Genomic DNA, 21,298 nt, shown 5'->3' with positions numbered 1-21,298 from the left:
CATCTGGATGGGTGGTTCAAGGACTTGATCGGCGGTGTGCTTTGCTGTTGTTACCGCAAAAGATATCAGTAGTGAGAGCTTAGATTGTTTTATAAATGGATTTTGTCGTATAAATAGATCGTATTGGAGTACTGAAGGTTCGTGTACCGGTGCTGTCAATAGGAATTACCAATACAGTTCGTATGTTTCAATATCACTGGTGGCAATAAGTATTTTTTTGGTATGTCGTTTTGGTCTATTTTGCATGAGACACTGTAATACATGTAAAATAACTACAAGGTACCTAGGTAACTGTTGTAAAATGAGGCATTCATGAGCAAAAATCAATGTAAGAGAAACATGCGTTGCTTGTGTAGGTATACCGGTACCTTGTTCGTGTATTGACGTTGAGATTTTGCATTCCGTGTTTTCTGGTTTTGAGTACCGGCATCGTTGATTTTTTTACTCATAATCACAGTAACTTGAAAAATGATGCAATAACAATATACCTGCACATGCCTCACTTATACAGTAGTTTACTTGATGTCTTGAAGGTTTTGCAGATGTACAGTGTCGGTGTCTCATTTGAATGTGATGCGAATAAGTTCTTATTATTGGTGGTCATTTTTTTTAATTACAGAGACGGATTACAAAATGAGAGAGAATTTTAGTAAACTGGAGAAATATAAAGTCATTGAACTTGTTGAAGAGAACCTGAATATCATTGAAAATAAGAAAACTGACGGGGTCACCACAAAACAAAAAGAAAAAGCTTGGCAGACAGTATTTGAACAGTATAGAGCCACAAATACTGGTGACCACAGAACGGTTGGTCAAATTCAAAACCTCTGGAAAAATCTGAAGCAGAGGACAAAAAAAGCTTATTCTAATCAGCGGAGAGAACGTGCCAAAACGGGTGGAGGACCTCCTCCATCAGAGATTGATGCTTTGTTTGAGAAAGTTCACAGTAAGTACCGTAGTAGTATTTTCATTGATCAGATAAAGTTATTGAATAGTAGCAGGTATCACGAAGTGAGATATACCTTCAATTACATCTAAACAGCAAGGTTCTGTTTTGCAATACACTTGTGCCAGGGCACCTAAAATATGTTTGCATACTTTCCAGGCCTCATCCCGTCTCAAATAGAGTCGTTACAAAATGAATATGACTGTGATTCTGCACTAGACAATTATGAAGAGCCAGCTATCAGTGAGTAGATTCTATTATATGTAGGTGTTTACAGTGTCGGTATCAGTTTATTAATAATTTCATCATTTCAAAACACACAAGAGAGGAAGATGCCGAAACGTCTGGCAGTAGTCTTTGAAGTCAGATACCCACCTGGCCCTAGGCGATGTAAATATGCACACCAGATGGAAGGAAATATGGGATAACATGAAACGAGTAGTGATGAAAATGAATGAAGCATGTGTTGATAGGCGAGATTGATATGTCAGATAGAGGTCCGGTAATCTGGAGGGCTGACTAGTATGTATTCAACAATTTAACTTGAATGTGATCATCCTCGACAACTTTCGGATAGCCACCGATATGCTTTTCCACTATCTTCGAGTTGCAAGTCATTGCACAGTTTGAAATACGAGGCATGATTCAAGTTGCATTTTTGCAAGATGATTGAAGTACAGATTGAGTCGCTACCGCATTTATTCCGAGTCAAATTATGCATGCAAAAGAGATATGAACAATGAGCAGTTTGAAGTGCGGTAATGCATTGCTATAGATAGATTGCTACAAGTCTACAACATAAGCTCATATCGTCATTCAATTGTCTTTGCAGATTCTCCACCCACTGAGACTACAGAAATCAACGATGGTAAATTAGTAATATCTTGAATTATATTGTGGAGAAATAACTGATCTGTTACATTGCAGATGATAGCCTGTTAGTGGATATCAGCATGACATCCACTGCAATACCGGTATCACTCTCTGAATTCGCTGCATTTGATGCCAACAAAGGTTAGTAGTTTATACATAATACCTATATTATATTATCAAATAGATCTTATAATACAATTCATCTACAGATACTGTTACAGGTAACACACTTCAGAGCACCCCTGTCGCAGCTAAAGTAAAAACAGGATCTTCAAACCATGCACCAAATAAAAACAGCACTACGGTTGTCAAGAAGACAGCAGGACAGGGGTCCAGTACAAAGCAAGGTTTGATGACTAATGCATAGAATATTCCAATAAATAAATGAGTACACCATTAAAGAAACCATGAATCTTTGAAGCTGATTCTTTTCAACCAACTTATTCCAGATGACATGCTGGCAATGGCAAAGGAGAAGCATGACCTACATTTGAAATATTTTGAAATCAAAATGGCCCAAAAAAATATGAAGATTGCCTTGAAGAGGAGAAAGCAAGAAATGGCTGAAGAATTACATGCTGCAAAAATGATGAAGTACCAGTAAAAAACCATTTTGAACATTCATCAGAAGAACTTGCCACCGGATGACACACTGTTTTGAACGACCGCCTGATCTGACTCTTCAGTCTTCATTTTTTGCTTGCTGGTTTTGCTCAAGCTCTATTGCTTGCCACTGCTCATCAGTAGGTCGGGACACTATGATTCGAGTACTCGAATCTGAATTGAGTGTTAATTATAACTCTAATTCGTTCTGTGGCTCTAAAACAGTCAGTATTTTCAACTTCATGAGCCTCAACCCTTGATTGGTTTATTCGCAGCAATCTGAAGCAGTACTTGAATCTGCGTCGAGTATTAATTCTTATTTGAATTTGACCAACCGTTCTGTGACTCTACACGGGTCAGTATTATCAACTCTGGAAGCCTTCAAACGTTGATTGGCACATTCGCAGCATAGGGGAGAGTAGGCCAAGTTCAAACACTTTTCTGATATTTTAATGCCACTTATAGAGTAATGCCTTCTGAGGATTAATTTTAGTACCAATGAAAAGCCTGTGATCTGTGCTATTTATGACTATCGTCTTGAGTTATATTGAACAATATCCTTCTATGCCCTCAAAAATCCTCACTCAAATTTCATGCAATGTCATATCTGGTCGGCCAACTACTAGATAAATAATATAATGTGTGCTTCTGCTTACACAAAGTACAAAAATATTTTTTTTAGCATTTTGATGCATAACGTCAAATCCGTAGGATCATCTTGCCCCGTGTCTCATCTTTGCCACCTCTCCCCTATTATGTAACAGGTATCAGTGGAAAGGACATTTCTGTGAACACGTGATCAACCTGCCCTGTTTTTCTTTCTGCTATGAGTAACCAGTAAAATTTGAAGTTATTTTTCAAAACTTCCAACCTACGCCTGTCTTGTTCTTTCCTGATACGAGTAACCAGTAAAATTTGAAGTCATTTTTGAACAACCTAATCCACCTGTCTGCATTTTTTTCTGCAAAAGTAACAATACATCGACAGTTCGTATGAGGGTGTAATGCATTTGTATGAACGGTGGGTACTGTGAAAAAATATTGAAATATCAAGAATACATTCTCTGGTGAGTGCTATGACAACCAAAATAAGAACCAATGAAACAAGCTGTGTATAGAGGCTTGTTATTTTGTTATTGTAAATTCCACACCAGTGAGCTCGTTGCAAAACATCGCTCAACTAAAATGATTGTTGATGATATCTCTGCGTTTCACAAGTCCACAACTAGAACTTTGAGGCATATCAAAGTCTGGTGATACAATGTCATCTGCCTCACCAGTTTCATACTCCTCCTCCATATCCACTTCCCCGCGCCTGATGGCGTAATTGTGCAGGCAGGCAGTTGCCACTATGATGGGCAAGGTGTTATCAAGCTTGGTGCGTAGGCCTAGTTGGAGGCAAAGATATCTTTGTTTCCATACCCCAAACGATCTTTCAATTTTGATCCTGGTGCCAATGTGAGATTTGTTATACCTCTTCTCAGCTGGTGATGAGGGGTTCAAAATTGGCGTCATCAAATATGGAACACAAGGGTAGCCGCTGTCTCCTAGTAGCACACCATTATTGTTGCTCATCAGGATTGGTACAGTGCTGTTATCCATGACTCTGCTATCGTGCGTAGAGCCAGACCATCTGGCTACTATATGGGTAAATTCCATATCTGCATTGCACACAACCTGTGCGTTTATGGAGAAGAATCCTTTCCTGTTGCGGTAAAGTTCTCCATCATCCCCTCCGGGATTTGAAATGCGTATGTGGGTGCCATCGACAAGACCGATGACTCCTGGAAACTGGTGCTCCGCATAAAATGCATTCATTTGTGCAGCTATTTCTTGAGGCGTTGTCGGGAATTTCATAAATTCCTTCCTCCTGCCTGCTATAGCCCTGGAAACTTGATGTACTATTCTGCACACAGTGCTTTTGTTCATATGCAGAAGGTCACCATCAGTCATTTGGTGGTGACCGGAAGCAAAGAAACGCAGGGCAGCCAGCAGTCTGAAATGAGGTGGAATTGCATGGCAGCGGCGACTAGGGAATGAAAGTTCCTCTTTCACCATGTCCAAAAGATCCAAAGTTGATGACTTGGACAGCCTATACCGTTTCGCGAATTTTGCGTCGTCAAGGTATTCCAGAGGATTCAAACGGTCTTTAAGCATCCTCCTGGGTATTCTTTCTTCTCTCAGGCTCCGCAGTGTCTCTAACACGTCAACGTATCGGTACAAATCCATTTTCAGCTGTGCACTCAAGTACACACTACACAACACATGCAACGTCCCCTTGAAAGATGCCTACACCATTCCCGCCTTCGCCATCAGCTGATATTTCGCGGATTATCTGACGTCATTTGCGTCAGTTTGCGTCACCGATCGGAGATCATTCGACTCGCCACTGGATCCGCATCAGTGAGCCGTGATCATGCTATAGTGTCGATCGCGGATCCAAAGATCGACGATCATGTCTATCGGCGGATCGTTTCTGATCACGATCTATGCAACCGACCCTTAGTATTAGCTCACGAGTTGAGCATTATTCCGGCGTGGAAATATGCTATGTATCAATACATCTTAAAACTAGTAGGTTAATTTTAATAAACCACATTAGGTTGCTTAGATGGCGAAGCTGGATTAAATTGACAAAATTGTGGATGATATGTTCGACTGACAGATTTTATAATTTGCTGTTTCCGATGTAACCGGTTTGGTCACCCTCAGGCCCAGTGTTGGGATCAAGTCACTACCTTCGAGTCACGATTCATCTCGAGTCATTGCACATTTTCACTCGAGTCAAGTCAAGTCAATCGATTTTCGAAGGTGACTCGAGTCAAGTCAAGTCACTCGTTTTTTGGAGGTGACTCGAGTCAAGTCGAGTCAAGTCAAGTCAAGTCACGAGTCAAGTAACAATTCAAGTCAAATTGAATTTTCGAAGTATGAGTGATGATTCAAAGTCATTACATTTTGCTAGCTGTGTGAATGACAGATTGATTGGTGATATACCTTGAATCAAATTACGAGTATTAAGTTAAATATACGTGCAAAAAAACGTTGTATCGCTCTGGCACGCTTAGAGCTGCAAATAAAATACGTGAGTCAAAATAGAGGTTCGAATACGGAGCGCCGAGAAGTTGAAACCAATTGATATGGTGCAATACACTACCCATCCACACATCCGTGAGATTTCAAACGCATAAACTATATTCGTTCGATTCAAATCATACAAGAGTCGTCTAACAAACAGAGATACGTTGCTATTAGATTATTCTACAGCTAGTACATAAACGTCATCTGTGATAATTTCGTTTTCGGTCCATTTTTTGTGATGTAACAATGAATGATCAGTGAAAAGTACAATCAGTGAATGACTGATTGCTCTCACAAGTCACACCGGCGTATCGCGAACAATCCGAACATCAAAAAGATGCAGTGATTTAATCGACACCGTTTACTAGATGACTTGAAATTGACTCGTAAATTTTGCTCTGAGTCAAGAGTCAATCCACATTTCTGAAGCGCCGAGTCAAGTCAAGTCAATTCAATTTTGCAAAGTGACTCGAGTCAAGTCAAGTCATGCGAAAAAGTTGACTTGAGTCATCCCAACACTGCTCAGGCCTTGCGCAGTGGTCCTGCATGCTGTAGCAAATGCGGTAGTCGGGATCACGAGTAGGTCTATCTATCTCTTGCACCACGGTCAAATTTGGCGTCGACTGCAAAAAAACGTCACAGCGCCGCATACGGTGGATGTAGCATATATAGAACCGAAGCTAAACTGCAAATTACCAAAGAACGCACTAAAATTAGTTATTCCGATGCAAAGGTTATGTTGAACTCAGCGACCGTCGATACCTCATTGGGTACACCCCATATTCAAAGGACTTTCAGTGCAGTCTTCGCTAGCGACTCCTCCACATCTTCCCGACGGACACAACCTCGTCGCAGCAAAATCAGCTCGGTCCGCAGCAAACATACCATTTCCGCTTCTGCTCCCAACCAGGGGGATTTGCGACATCTCAGTCAGACCTAATCGAAAGAAAATGGTGTAAGCCATGTTGCTAGCCATACTGAACTGAAAGAGAATATCGCTATGAGTTCGTGTCCCCCGTCTTATCTGTACATCCCAGATCTCTCGCAGTTATTTTTATTATTAATGACGAGTTTGAAGTGGCGAGTGTCGCCGTTTCCGGCCTTGTGCACCAAGGACAAAATATGTTATCAAGGATCGAACTTATAATAACTTTCAAACTATAAACACAAGTTACATGAAATAATAAACTCGGCGACCGGGCTAAACAATTGCGGCGTAGTCAGTAAATTGGTTAAAGTAAGCGGTATATTGAGTGTGGACAACTGGACATGCGTCGGCAAGAAATGTTCGGTGAAAGTCATATTTTTCGCAATGCAACAGTATGTGGTCAGCCGTGTTAGGGACGTAACACACATTACAAAGGGGGAGTCGCCGCAACCGATTTTGAACAGGTGTGCCGCCAGGCGACAGTGACTGGTTTGGAGGCGAAACAGGATTCTTTCAAATGGGCGATTTGGGCAGGAATCTGGAGTCACTGTTGATATATAGATCAGTGGTTCTTGACCTTTTTTCCTCCAGCGCCCCCTTTCAAAAATTATCGAACTCTAGCGACCCCCACCCCATATTCTAAGGAATATAATAAAGACAATGGTTAAGAGGGGGGCGTATTACCACTTCGTCAGACCCCTAAAATAACGATTGTCTGGCGCACCCGTAGCGTGATAAACCAAATCCGGTGCGTGATTTCGAAGGTCAGCAAAGTTTGTGTGGCCTGGTCACCCTAGGCGCCAAAATTTTCTATATTGCATGAATGAGAAGGTGGTAATTGCATACATATGTCGCTATAAACTTTTTATTCTCTCTGCCACGTAATCAGATTTTCCAGTAGCGCTGAGTGAGCTGTTGTCATGGTAAATGAAGGCCACGTAATTAATAATTAAATATATTCGGGCGTGCTCGTTGGTACAATTACTTCGTTACATGTTGTTATTTTGTTACATCTTGTTCGCTATATAGACAAAATATATTGAAACGCGTAGCACACGATTCATATTTGTTTTTTTTTTACTGGCAAATATTTTTTTCTGATGGACGTTATTTGTGCTGAGGGGTGCAAATTGCGTTGACATGATAATTCTAGCACGAGCGATTTAAGCACCTATGGACAATCACACTTATATACATCGGATTTTACGGTCAACATATAAGGGCAATCCTATTCGGCTATAAGGTTTCCTCGCTGACGATCTTTTTAGCACACTTCTCTGAGTCCCATATTGTCCTGAACATCATGTGTTTTCGTGCATCGTGGCGTGGTAATGGCCGACGCCCAAATGCCTATTTCTATTTTCTATAGTTATGCGTATTTTTTCGTGGGAGATTCGTCAAAACATGAGATGTAATTTACGTTCATTCACCGAAATAATTGCACCCTTCGAGCACCCTCCTCCCCGATTGGAGGTTTTGGTTGCAGCAGTCTCGGTCCTAGGTAAGAAGTCAAAGTCCAGTCGGTCTTTTCGGGACTTATATTTTGCGCGTTATTCGCGGTTGAGAATCCCTCGACTATAATACACCATATAATAATTGTATGTGGTATATTCAGGGTCAAATCAAGGTTGCTATAACAACAATCGCTTACGGTCACATACCCTGTGGTTCGAACCATCCCGAATTCACATCTGCGATTGGCAATACGCGGAATTATTGGTATTAGTAGTGAGGGAAAGCAATTTTGTTACGCACCAATCACAGAAGGCCACGTCACCTTAATTACCACGCCTACATTGCCACATCATCCGCCTATTGCCACACCTACGGAAGGGAACATTCATCTGCTACGTCATCTGTGCCACATCATCAAGCGTCACGCCTATAGTGCCACATCATCCATCCATTGCTATATCATCGCTGCATTGATTGCCGCATCTTGATACTTTTCTCAGATATTGTATTATGTGTATTTAGGACTAATATCATCCGTCCATATTTTTTAAACTTGATTTTATGTGTACAAGTTACGGTTTCTGCAGTTTCCACATTTTACGACTTATGATTGCTGCGTCAAAACTTACCTTGGCTAGAATCGACAGATTTTCTATTATGTGTATTTAGGACTATGTATTTAAATTCCTATTCAGATTATACATAAATGCGAAAACTATGATGTCTATGTAAGGTTATATTCTCCGGATAATATTATTAATATCAAAATTCTACACATCATCACTAATTACTTAATATAAAATGCGATTTTGAGCGCTGCGACTTGATAATATGAACCCCTACGCTTCTGATGCATGATTTTTTGTGATAAGGACCTAGGTAACATTCAGAGTCTGCAACGATTGTTTGGATATACATTATAGCAATACCCCACTAAACTATAGGCGGTTATATTACTCTATTGGTCAGAGATAACTCATCCGTCCATATTTTTAAACTTGATTTTATGTATACAAGTTACTGTCTCTGCAGCCTCCACATTTTACGACTTATTTTCATTAGACGCAGGCAAGCGATTCTCCAGTTCGGAGCTACGGAAACAAATCACTCGCATGTGCGCGTTCCGAATAGTCTTGTAGAATTTTCTAAAGTCGTAACAGCTTAGTAGCATATACGCGAATCCCAAGGTGAAAATAATCGAACGAACTATAGCCGTAGGCGTGCGATTCGCAGGGCTTTATTTATACAAACTCTATCGATGCCTGTACGCGAACCCCAGCGTTAAAACGATTAGGTCTAATTAACACGTTCTGAAGCCGAAAATTTAGTCAACATCATTGAGATAGCCATGATTTGAAGATGGTGATCGAGTATGACAATAGCACTCGCCAAGGTTAGACAAACATAACCTTAAACTACTCTCTACTTCACAAAATATAAAGTTATAAAAGTAAGCAGATTTCTATGAAAACCCGTGAAATAGAAGTAAAAGTAGCCTGAAAACATAACTACTTAATGAAAAATCGTGATTCTTGAAGTGACCACATTTCATACGATTCAGTCCTTTTCATGTCACTAGAATAAGGTGATTAAACTGACAGTGAAACGCCGCCGGCGTCTTATAACGTAATAATGTAAGCTGCGTCGGGTGCTGCTATAATGTTAGGAGCGAATATAGTAGAAAGTTCACGTCTGGACATCTGTAAGCAGGTGCGCATACTACCGTAGTAAAACGCATAACAGAATTCACGCAAAAGTCGATATTGCTTTGTGATGCTTTTGATGTTGTTCCATACCGATTGGGAAGATAGGACTCCTAATTTCCTAACTAACTACATAATCCCTAGTAACGTAGTCAGACGCATAACGGAATTTACGCAAAATCGGTATTGCTCTGCGATAATTTTGACCACTATGTTTTGATAATAACTTGCTTCCGAGAAATAAATAACATTCATTATACGTTAGATGATACTTTTCCTTGATATTCTATTATGTGTATTTAGGGCTAATGCGACATCACTATATTGGCGACAGGCCTGATTTGAACACACTAATTTTGCGAATTAAACTTATCGCCCAACACGGACACTCAATGAAGAGCACCCCGGAGACCCGCATAAATGCTCCACAATTCTCGACATATAATATACTGAGCATATAATAAGCTAACAAAACCTATACTTGAGTACTCCGAAATGTACAAGTACTTTAACTTTACACGACGTTTTTGTAAAATGAATACTAATTTTAATGGAAAATAAAAATTATGTACTCAAGTAGGTTTTTGTCTACACGCACCAACTACTCAAGTGTTTATGACACAGGAATGATTCATTAAGTATACCGCAAGCAGGCCAAACCTATACTTGAGTACTCCAAAATGTACTTCGCTATGTACTCCCTCCACGTAAAAAGTATCTAGGTTTTAGACTACTTTATCGATTTTCGATGTTGCGCAAATACCACAAACTTTGCTTTCTTTCAGAGCTGGCAACTAAATGCAAGACAGACTTTACGCAAAAGTCTCTATTCTGAAAATTTTATCAAGTTAATACATTAAAAACTTATACTTGAGCACTACGAAATGTACAAGTACTTTATCTTTACACGACGTTTTTTGTAAAATGAATACTAATTTTATTGAAAAAATAAAAAAAATAAAAAAAGAGAGAAAAATTACATTTTATCCCGGAACGCAAAAAGAAAAATCGTATGAATTTGTAAACTACTTATTCATGACATAGTAATAATTCTACTTGTACACTTTTTCACATTTTATAACACTTTAAGTAGTACTTAACAGTTTCAGTTTTAAATAAAATACGGAATATAAACTAATCGAAAAATTCGGTAACCAATTGCGCGTAGGCTATGCATACAAATGAGGAAAGTTACATCAACGCGCGTTAACGAATGATTTTTTCCTTACATCAAAACAACTAGAACGTGAAACTACATTAAAAACGTATCTAAATGAGCTCCAGGGCATTGTGATTATGCAGCATACCAAATTTCATCAATCATTTCATGATGGAACAACTTTAAAACTAACGCAGTTCTATAGCAACTTTTGCCTAAATCTGTTTTCGGTAGCGTATACATATACATAGTCAGCTTTAATAACAGAATTACCAAGCTAATATGTGACTCCTCACCTTGCAACTTGGTACGTAGTTGTAGGACATTGTGATTATGTAGCATACCAAATTTCCTCACGCATTTCATAATGGAACAACTTTAAAACTAACGCGGCTCTACATCGACTTTTTGCGTACATCTGTTTTGCTGGAGCGTATAGAACGTACCTATACATAGTTAACTTTAATAACGGAATTACCATGCTTAACATTGAATCCCAACTCTAAACTTGATACGTAGTTGTAGGACATTATGGCAATGCACCATGCTAAATTTCATCACACATCTAATGATGGAACACCTTTGAAACTATCGCAGTCGAATATCGACTTTTACGCATATCTGTTTTTCGTGAACATAGCATATACCGATACATAGTCAATTTTAGTAACAGAATTGGCATGTTAAACATTAAATTCTCACCTTGAACGTTGGTACGCAGTTGTAGGACATAATAACAATGCACCATACCAAATTTCGTCAGGCATTCCATGATGTAACACCTTTAAAACCAACACAGTTCTATACAGACTTTTGGCTAAATCTGTTTTTCCGTAGCGTAGCACGTACCTATGCATACTCAACTTTAATAACGGAATTACCGAGCTAAACATTGAATGCGCAACTTGAAGATTGGTTCACAGGTGTAGGACATTATGACAATGGAACATATCAAATACCGTGTTTCCATGAAAATAACAAGACATTACACATCCAGTATACTTCCAATCGACATCGCGCTGGTTGATGCGGCGCTGTGCACCATATAGATGCGGCAATCAATGCGGTGATGATGTGGCAATGGATGATGTGGCACTATAGCCGTGGCACTTGATGATGTGGCGCAGATGATGTGGCAATGGGTGTGCTATAGGTGCGGCAATGGGTGAATGATGTGGCAAGGGGGCGTCCTATAGGTGCGACAGAAAAACACACATATTTGACCGTAACATGGTCTTAGTATGAACCGACATGCATTCGACTTGTGGAAAAATGTGTCGCACACTATTTCACCGAGATTACAACCCTTTCACGGATATTCGTTGGTGCTATCGATACGGTGAACAGCACGTTATGTATAGCGATATCTCCACAGTCAAATACGCGAACCATGCACAACCATATACCCCGACTTTCGTTGAATATTCACGACACCAACAAATCTGTACATCTCCTTTCCCTCGACATCAATGATAGAATCCTCATCCCAATGCGCAGTACGAATGGTGGGTTCATCGGGTGTAAAATCCAAATCAAATGACACCAAGGTCTGCTTTCTCATTTTCAATATTTCCACCACCGCATCTTGTCTGTGTCTTAGCACTACCGTGTGAGGATGGCGAAATCTGTGGGTGGTAACACGGATGGACATGATATTCTTCGATATGATCAACTGAAACCACGGATGTGGTGGGTTAGAGTCTTGTCGTGATGGTCCGTTTCGAAATGCAAGCGGATGAACCAGACCAAAAGTTTCGAAGATGCGTTTTATAATTGCTCTAGGTGTGAAATAGACATCGCACTCTTGCGGGGAAACAACACGAATTCAGTCTTCACACCGCAGAAACACAGCCGCTTGGTTAACATCACAAAACCGCAATTGAACTCAAGATTGCCATACACGGAATCGCTGTTAACGATGTCTGACTGCGGCGTTTCGACGAGTAACGAATTCTCGTATTTAGTATTGATTGTGACACATAGTCAAAACAGCGACAGTTTTCACAACCCGGTACATACATTGAACCAACTGATGTAAGGTGAAACACTACGTTCACACCAAAAAAAAAAGTTTGCAGGGTATGACCACCACCAACATATAGAGTAGTGAGTGAGTAATTAAACTACATACCCCGATTTTACTATATTCCGAGATCCGGATCACGATTCAAGTCTACCTGAGAATCCGAACTACCCTGTGAAGTTGATATATCAAGTTGTGAACCGTGAAAGGGTTGTAATCTCGGTGAAATAGTGTGCGACACATTTTTCCACAAGTCGAATGCATGTCGGTTCATAATAAGACCATGTTACGGTCAAAGATGTGTGTTTTTCTGTCTCCAAGTCAGCTACCCCCACATTGAATGTACAGAGTCGGTGCATGTATGAGACTTCAGAACATGAATTTGTAATCCATGATGCTTGTAGTGCCGGCCATGATGTTATCCATGATGTATGTAATGTCACACACCTCCTTTACGCGAATACTTGGTATCTATGAACAATCGTGAAGTATACTGGATGTGTAATGTCTTGTTATTTTCATGGAAACACGGGGGTGTAACATGTTTGAATATTGTTCATTGGTTTGTCGATTCAGAGTTGATATCCGGATCCGGTTAATACTTTCTCGGGTTTCCGATTTCAAACTGAACGGTGGGATATGTATTGACCAATAAAGAGTGACACAATATAGTAAACATGTGTGAGAAAACTCACAAGTAACCCGGATTTGTTAGCGCGACGGGGACATAAATTCAACCATTATCCGTGTACCAAGCAGTTACCAAAGTCATGGAGGTTGCTAATTTCAACATATTGACTCTGTGGGAGGCTAAAGCACGAACCGGGACACACACCAGGACACACAATATCCGTCGATTTCCAAAGCATACATTTCGATATACAAGAGCATATTGTTATTTCATGTGGTTAACCGTTGATATAGATGCGATGCGATCGAGGCGGGTATACTCTGAAACCGGTTGTCCGTTTATATGAGAAAAGATGCTGTGAAGGACTTTAAAAAGCGGCAGTTGAGCATAGTTGTGTCGAGTTACCGAATGATTTTTTTCCTTACATCAAAACAACTAGAATGTGTAACTACATTAAACACGTATCTAAATGAGCTCCAGGGCATTGTGATTATGCAGCATACCAAATTGCATCACACATTTACATTTCATGATGGAATAACTTTAAAACTAACGCAGTTCTATAGCAACTTTTGCCTACATCTGTTTCGCTAGCGTGTACATGTACATATACATAGTCAGCTTTAATACCAGAATTACCATGCTAATATGTGAATCCTCACCTTGAAACTTGGTACGTAGTTGTAGGACATTGTGATTATGCGGCATACGAAATTTCCTCACGCATTTCATAATGGAACAACTTTAAAACTAACGCGGCTCTACATCGACATTTTGCGTACATCTGTTTTGTGGGGGCGTATAGTACGTACCCATACATAGCCAACTTTAATAACGGAATTACCATGCTTAACATTGAATCCCAACTCTAAACTTGATACGTAGTTGTAGGACATTATGGCAATGCACCATGCTAGATTTCATCATCACACATCTAATGATGGAACACCTTTGAAACTGTCGCAGTCGAATACCGACTTTTACGCATATCTGCTTTTCGTGAACACAGCATATACCCATACATAGTCAATTTTAATAACAGAATTAGTATGCTAAACATCAATTTCTCACCTTGAACGTTGGTACGCAGTTGTAGGACATAATAAGAATGAACCATACCAAATTTCGTCACACATTTCATGATGTAACACCTTTAAAACCAACGCAGTTCTATACAGACTTTTGGCTAAGTCTGTTTTTCCGTAGCGTAGCACGTACCTATGCATAGTCAACTTTAATAACGGAATTACCATGTTAATAATCGACTCCCAACCTTGAAACTCGCTACACCGTTGTAAGACATTATGACAATGCACCATGTCAAATTTTGTTACGCATTTCATGATTGAACAACTTTAAAACTAATCCAGTTCTATGCCGACTTTTGCGGGGGCGTAGCACGTACCTATGCATACTCAACTTTAATAACGGAATTACCGAGCTTAACATTGAATGCGCAACTTGAAGATCGGTTCACAGGTGTAGGACATTATGACAATGGAACATACCACTGCGCTAACTTTCAGAATTGTTAAGTATAGTACTCGCACTTTGTGAGAATACCCAAGTAGGTTTTTTGCCTACATGCACCAAATACTCTCAAGTCCTTATGATATTGGAGTACATCAACTTCATGATAGCTAGAGTATTGAACAGAAATGGACCTAGAGTACTAACGTTTTACTTACTCGGAAATGACTACTTCTACCTTATTTTAAAGGATACCTCGTTCGAAGCGAAATTTATGTGGTTTTGGATAATATCCAAGATGTAGGCTCAATTTGAAGGGTACTTCCTAAAACTCAAATATTGCGCAAAAGTACAATTAGGGATCTAAAAGTAACTAATATAGATGGTTATTTCCGTAGATAACTTACCCTCTACTCAAGAGGTTTTTCAGGTGGAACTACCTACTTTTAGGACTGTGTATGTCAAAGTAGTTTGAGCTTACGTTTATATCACCTTGACAAGTGGCATTATCAGACATGAAAATGATATTATCACGTAATACCAGAAGTTAACACACGTCAATGTGTTTCGGAATTCACGAGAAATTGGTTACTAAGAGAAGTATATTCTTGTGTACACAATAGCGGAGAGAATATTTAAAATGTAAGCAGGCCGATGGGTATTCATTGAGTTGTATAAGCATAAAAAACATTCCCGCGCACGTCTTAGGATTAGGTGGTAGGGTTAGGCAGGGTTTAGGAGCGCGCGGGAATGTTTTTTATGCTTATACAACTCAATGAATACCCATCGGCCTGCTTACTACATTTTAAATATTCTCTCCGCTATTGTGTACACAAGAATATACTTCTCTTAGTAACCAATTTCTCGTGAATTCCGAAACACATTGACGTGTGTTAACTTCTGGTATTACGTGATAATATCATTTTCATGTCTGATAATGCCACTTGTCAAGGTGATATAAACGTAAGCTCAAACTACTTTGACATACACAGTCCTAAAAGTAGGTAGTTCCACCTGAAAAACCTCTTGAGTAGAGGGTAAGTTATCTACGGAAATAACCATCTATATTAGTTACTTTTAGATCCCTAATTGTACTTTTGCGCAATATTTGAGTTTTAGGAAGTACCCTTCAAAGTGAGCCTACATCTTGGATATTATCCAAAACCACATAAATTTCGCTTCGAACGAGGTATCCTTTAAAATAAGGTAGAAGTAGTCATTTCCGAGTAAGTAAAACGTTAGTACTCTAGGTCCATTTCTGTTCAATACTCTAGCTATCATGAAATTGATGTACTCCAATATCATAAGGACTTGAGAGTATTTGGTGCATGTAGGCAAAAAACCTACTTGGGTATTCTCACAAAGTGCGAGTACTATACTTAACAATTCTGAAAGTTAGCGCAGTGGTATGTTCCATTGTCATAATGTCCTACACCTGTGAACCGATCTTCAAGTTGCGCATTCAATGTTAAGCTCGGTAATTCCGTTATTAAAGTTGAGTATGCATAGGTACGTGCTACGCCCCCGCAAAAGTCGGCATGGAACTGGATTAGTTTTAAAGTTGTTCAATCATGAAATGCGTAACAAAATTTGACATGGTGCATTGTCATAATGTCTTACAACGGTGTAGCGAGTTTCAAGGTTGGGAGTCGATTATTAACATGGTAATTCCGTTATTAAAGTTGACTATGCATAGGTACGTGCTACGCTACGGAAAAACAGACTTAGCCAAAAGTCTGTATAGAACTGCGTTGGTTTTAAAGGTGTTACATCATGAAATGTGTGACGAAATTTGGTATGGTTCATTCTTATTATGTCCTACAACTGCGTACCAACGTTCAAGGTGAGAAATTGATGTTTAGCATACTAATTCTGTTATTAAAATTGACTATGTATGGGTATATGCTGTGTTCACGAAAAGCAGATATGCGTAAAAGTCGGTATTCGACTGCGACAGTTTCAAAGGTGTTCCATCGTTAGATGTGTGATGATGAAATCTAGCATGGTGCATTGCCATAATGTCCTACAACTACGTATCAAGTTTAGAGTTGGGATTCAATGTTAAGCATGGTAATTCCGTTATTAAAGTTGGCTATGTATGGGTACGTACTATACGCCCCCACAAAACAGATGTACGCAAAATGTCGATGTAGAGCCGCGTTAGTTTTAAAGTTGTTCCATTATGAAATGCGTGAGGAAATTTCGTATGCCGCATAATCACAATGTCCTACAACTACGTACCAAGTTTCAAGGTGAGGATTCACATATTAGCATGGTAATTCTGGTATTAAAGCTGACTATGTATATGTACATGTACACGCTAGCGAAACAGATGTAGGCAAAAGTTGCTATAGAACTGCGTTAGTTTTAAAGTTATTCCATCATGAAATGTAAATGTGTGATGCAATTTGGTATGCTGCATAATCACAATGCCCTGGAGCTCATTTAGATACGTGTTTAATGTAGTTACACATTCTAGTTGTTTTGATGTAAGGAAAAAAATCATTCGGTAACTCGACACAACTATGCTCAACTGCCGCTTTTTAAAGTCCTTCACAGCATCTTTTCTCATATAAACGGACAACCGGTTTCAGAGTATACCCGCCTCGATCGCATCGCATCTATATCAACGGTTAACCACATGAAATAACAATATGCTCTTGTATATCGAAATGTATGCTTTGGAAATCGACGGATATTGTGTGTCCCGGTTCGTGCTTTAGCCTCCCACAGAGTCAATATGTTGAAATTAGCAACCTCCATGACTTTGGTAACTGCTTGGTACACGGATAATGGTTGAATTTATGTCCCCGTCGCGCTAACAAATCCGGGTTACTTGTGAGTTTTCTCACACATGTTTACTATATTGTGTCACTCTTTATTGGTCAATACATATCCCACCGTTCAGTTTGAAATCGGAAACCCGAGAAAGTATTAACCGGATCCGGATATCAACTCTGAATCGACAAACCAATGAACAATATTCAAACATGTTACACCCCCGTGTTTCCATGAAAATAACAAGACATTACACATCCAGTATACTTCACGATTGTTCATAGATACCAAGTATTCGCGTAAAGGAGGTGTGTGACATTACATACATCATGGATAACATCATGGCCGGCACTACAAGCATCATGGATTACAAATTCATGTTCTGAAGTCTCATACATGCACCGACTCTGTACATTCAATGTGGGGGTAGCTGACTTGGAGACAGAAAAACACACATCTTTGACCGTAACATGGTCTTATTATGAACCGACATGCATTCGACTTGTGGAAAAATGTGTCGCACACTATTTCACCGAGATTACAACCCTTTCACGGTTCACAACTTGATATATCAACTTCACAGGGTAGTTCGGATTCTCAGGTAGACTTGAATCGTGATCCGGATCTCGGAATATAGTAAAATCGGGGTATGTAGTTTAATTACTCACTCACTACTCTATATGTTGGTGGTGGTCATACCCTGCAAACTTTTTATTTTTTGGTGTGAACGTAGTGTTTCACCTTACATCAGTTGGTTCAATGTATGTACCGGGTTGTGAAAACTGTCGCTGTTTTGACTATGTGTCACAATCAATACTAAATACGAGAATTCGTTACTCGTCGAAACGCCGCAGTCAGACATCGTTAACAGCGATTCCGTGTATGGCAATCTTGAGTTCAATTGCGGTTTTGTGATGTTAACCAAGCGGCTGTGTTTCTGCGGTGTGAAGACTGAATTCGTGTTGTTTCCCCGCAAGAGTGTGATGTCTATTTCACACCTAGAGCAATTATAAAACGCATCTTCGAAACTTTTGGTCTGGTTCATCCGCTTGCATTTCGAAACGGACCATCACGACAAGACTCTAACCCACCACATCCGTGGTTTCAGTTGATCATATCGAAGAATATCATGTCCATCCGTGTTACCACCCACAGATTTCGCCATCCTCACACGGTAGTGCTAAGACACAGACAAGATGCGGTGGTGAAAATATTGAAAATGAGAAAGCAGACCTTGGTGTCATTTGATTTGGATTTTACACCCGATGAACCCACCATTCGTACTGCGCATTGGGATGAGGATTCTATCATTGATGTCGAGGGAAAGGAGATGTACAGATTTGTTGGTGTCGTGAATATTCAACGAAAGTCGGGGTATATGGTTGTGCATGGTTCGCGTATTTGACTGTGGAGATATCGCTATTTATAACGTGCTGTTCACCGTATCGATAGCACCAACGAATATCCGTGAAAGGGTTGTAATCTCGGTGAAATAGTGTGCGACACATTTTTCCACAAGTCGAATGCATGTCGGTTCATACTAAGACCATGTTACGGTCAAATATGTGTGTTTTTCTGTCGCACCTATAGGACGCCCCCTTGCCACATCATTCACCCATTGCCGCACCTACAGCACACCCATTGCCACATCATCTGCGCCACATCATCAAGTGCCACGGCTATAGTGCCACATCATCCATTGCCACATCATCACCGCATTGATTGCCGCATATATATGGTGCACAGCGCCGCATCAACCAGCGCGATGTCGATTGGAAGTATACTGGATGTGTAATGTCTTGTTATTTTCATGGAAACACGGTATTTGATATGTTCCATTGTCATAATGTCCTACACCTGTGAACCAATCTTCAAGTTGCGCATTCAATGTTTAGCTCGGTAATTCCGTTATTAAAGTTGAGTATGCATAGGTACGTGCTACGCTACGGAAAAACAGATTTAGCCAAAAGTCTGTATAGAACTGTGTTGGTTTTAAAGGTGTTACATCATGGAATGCCTGACGAAATTTGGTATGGTGCATTGTTATTATGTCCTACAACTGCGTACCAACGTTCAAGGTGAGAATTTAATGTTTAACATGCCAATTCTGTTACTAAAATTGACTATGTATCGGTATATGCTATGTTCACGAAAAACAGATATGCGTAAAAGTCGATATTCGACTGCGATAGTTTCAAAGGTGTTCCATCATTAGATGTGTGATGAAATTTAGCATGGTGCATTGCCATAATGTCCTACAACTACGTATCAAGTTTAGAGTTGGGATTCAATGTTAAGCATGGTAATTCCGTTATTAAAGTTAACTATGTATAGGTACGTTCTATACGCTCCAGCAAAACAGATGTACGCAAAAAGTCGATGTAGAGCCGCGTTAGTTTTAAAGTTGTTCCATTATGAAATGCGTGAGGAAATTTGGTATGCTACATAATCACAATGTCCTACAACTACGTACCAAGTTGCAAGGTGAGGAGTCACATATTAGCTTGGTAATTCTGTTATTAAAGCTGACTATGTATATGTATACGCTACCGAAAACAGATTTAGGCAAAAGTTGCTATAGAACTGCGTTAGTTTTAAAGTTGTTCCATCATGAAATGATTGATGAAATTTGGTATGCTGCATAATCACAATGCCCTGGAGCTCATTTAGATACGTTTTAATGTAGTTTCACGTTCTAGTTGTTTTGATGTAAGGAAAAAATCATTCGATAACTCGATACAACTAGTTAACGCGCGTTGATGTAACTTTCCTCATTTGTATGCATAGCCTACGCGCAATTGGTTACCGAATTTTTCGATTAGTTTATATTCCGTATTTTATTTAAAACTGAAACTGTTAAGTACTACTTAAAGTGTTATAAAATGTGAAAAAGTGTACAAGTAGAATTATTACTATGTCATGGATAAGTAGTTTACAAATTCATACGATTTTTCTTTTTGCGTTCCGGGATAAAATGTAATTTTTCTCTCTTTTTTTATTTTTTTATTTTTTCAATAAAATTAGTATTCATTTTACAAAAAACGTCGTGTAAAGATAAAGTACTTGTACATTTCGTAGTGCTCAAGTATAAGTTTTTAATGTATTAACTTGATAAAATTTTCAGAATAGAGACTTTTGCGTAAAGTCTGTCTTGCATTTAGTTGCCAGCTCTGAAAGAAAGCAAAGTTTGTGGTATTTGCGCAACATCGAAAATCGATAAAGTAGTCTAAAACCTAGATACTTTTTACGTGGAGGGAGTACATAGCGAAGTACATTTTGGAGTACTCAAGTATAGGTTTGGCCTGCTTGCGGTATACTTAATGAATCATTCCTGTGTCATAAACACTTGAGTAGTTGGTGCGTGTAGACAAAAACCTACTTGAGTACATAATTTTTATTTTCCATTAAAATTAGTATTCATTTTACAAAAACGTCGTGTAAAGTTAAAGTACTTGTACATTTCGGAGTACTCAAGTATAGGTTTTGTTAGCTTATTATATGCTCAGTATATTATATGTCGAGAATTGTGGAGCATTTATGCGGGTCTCCGGGGTGCTCTTCATTGAGTGTCCGTGTTGGGCGATAAGTTTAATTCGCAAAATTAGTGTGTTCAAATCAGGCCTGTCGCCAATATAGTGATGTCGCATTAGCC

General features: G+C 39.4%; 2 protein-coding genes and 1 long non-coding RNA gene across 4 annotated transcripts in view; 2 read left to right on the top strand and 1 right to left on the bottom strand.

Annotated features, from left to right (window-relative positions):
- LOC145439778 (uncharacterized) overlaps nt 1–21,298 on the top strand; it is a 148,173-nt gene that overhangs the window by 19,953 nt on the left and 106,922 nt on the right. The gene's annotated exons all lie outside the window — the stretch shown is intronic.
- Nucleotides 1–21,298, bottom strand: part of LOC145439795 (uncharacterized) — a 135,133-nt gene that overhangs the window by 30,699 nt on the left and 83,136 nt on the right. The window lies entirely within an intron of this gene.
- On the top strand, nt 1,087–10,269 carry LOC145439792 (uncharacterized). Of its 2 annotated transcripts, none has more exons than XM_080317421.1 (5): nt 1,087–1,189; nt 1,779–1,814; nt 1,874–1,960; nt 2,041–2,166; nt 2,269–10,269. In XM_080317421.1, the coding sequence occupies exons 1-5, from the start codon at nt 1,087–1,089 to the stop codon at nt 2,421–2,423; spliced, it is 507 nt and encodes a 168-aa protein (XP_080173547.1). In that variant the 3' UTR covers nt 2,424–10,269. The 2 variants fall into 2 exon arrangements, with proteins under 2 accessions (XP_080173547.1, XP_080173546.1); XM_080317420.1 differs by having other exon boundaries at nt 2,029–2,166.

The sequence above is a fragment of the Botryllus schlosseri genome, chromosome 5, assembly GCF_051294905.1.
Source record: "Botryllus schlosseri isolate E-star chromosome 5, Bs_hap1, whole genome shotgun sequence".
NCBI classification, from domain to species: Eukaryota; Metazoa; Chordata; class Ascidiacea; order Stolidobranchia; family Styelidae; genus Botryllus; species Botryllus schlosseri.
The sequence above is the reverse complement of the archived record's forward strand: the minus strand, read 5'-3'. Positions and strand labels throughout refer to the sequence as shown.

Excerpts from the sequence above, each read along its gene's own strand:
- LOC145439792 (XM_080317420.1), top strand. The coding sequence starts at position 1,087 with ATGTTTGCATACTTTCCAGGCCTCATCCCGTCTCAAATAGAGTCGTTA. Across the intron at positions 1,815-1,873 it reads GACTACAGAAATCAACGATG|ATGATAGCCTGTTAGTGGAT; the intron begins GTAAATTAGTAA and ends GTTACATTGCAG. Across the intron at positions 2,167-2,268 it reads GGGGTCCAGTACAAAGCAAG|ATGACATGCTGGCAATGGCA; the intron begins GTTTGATGACTA and ends AACTTATTCCAG.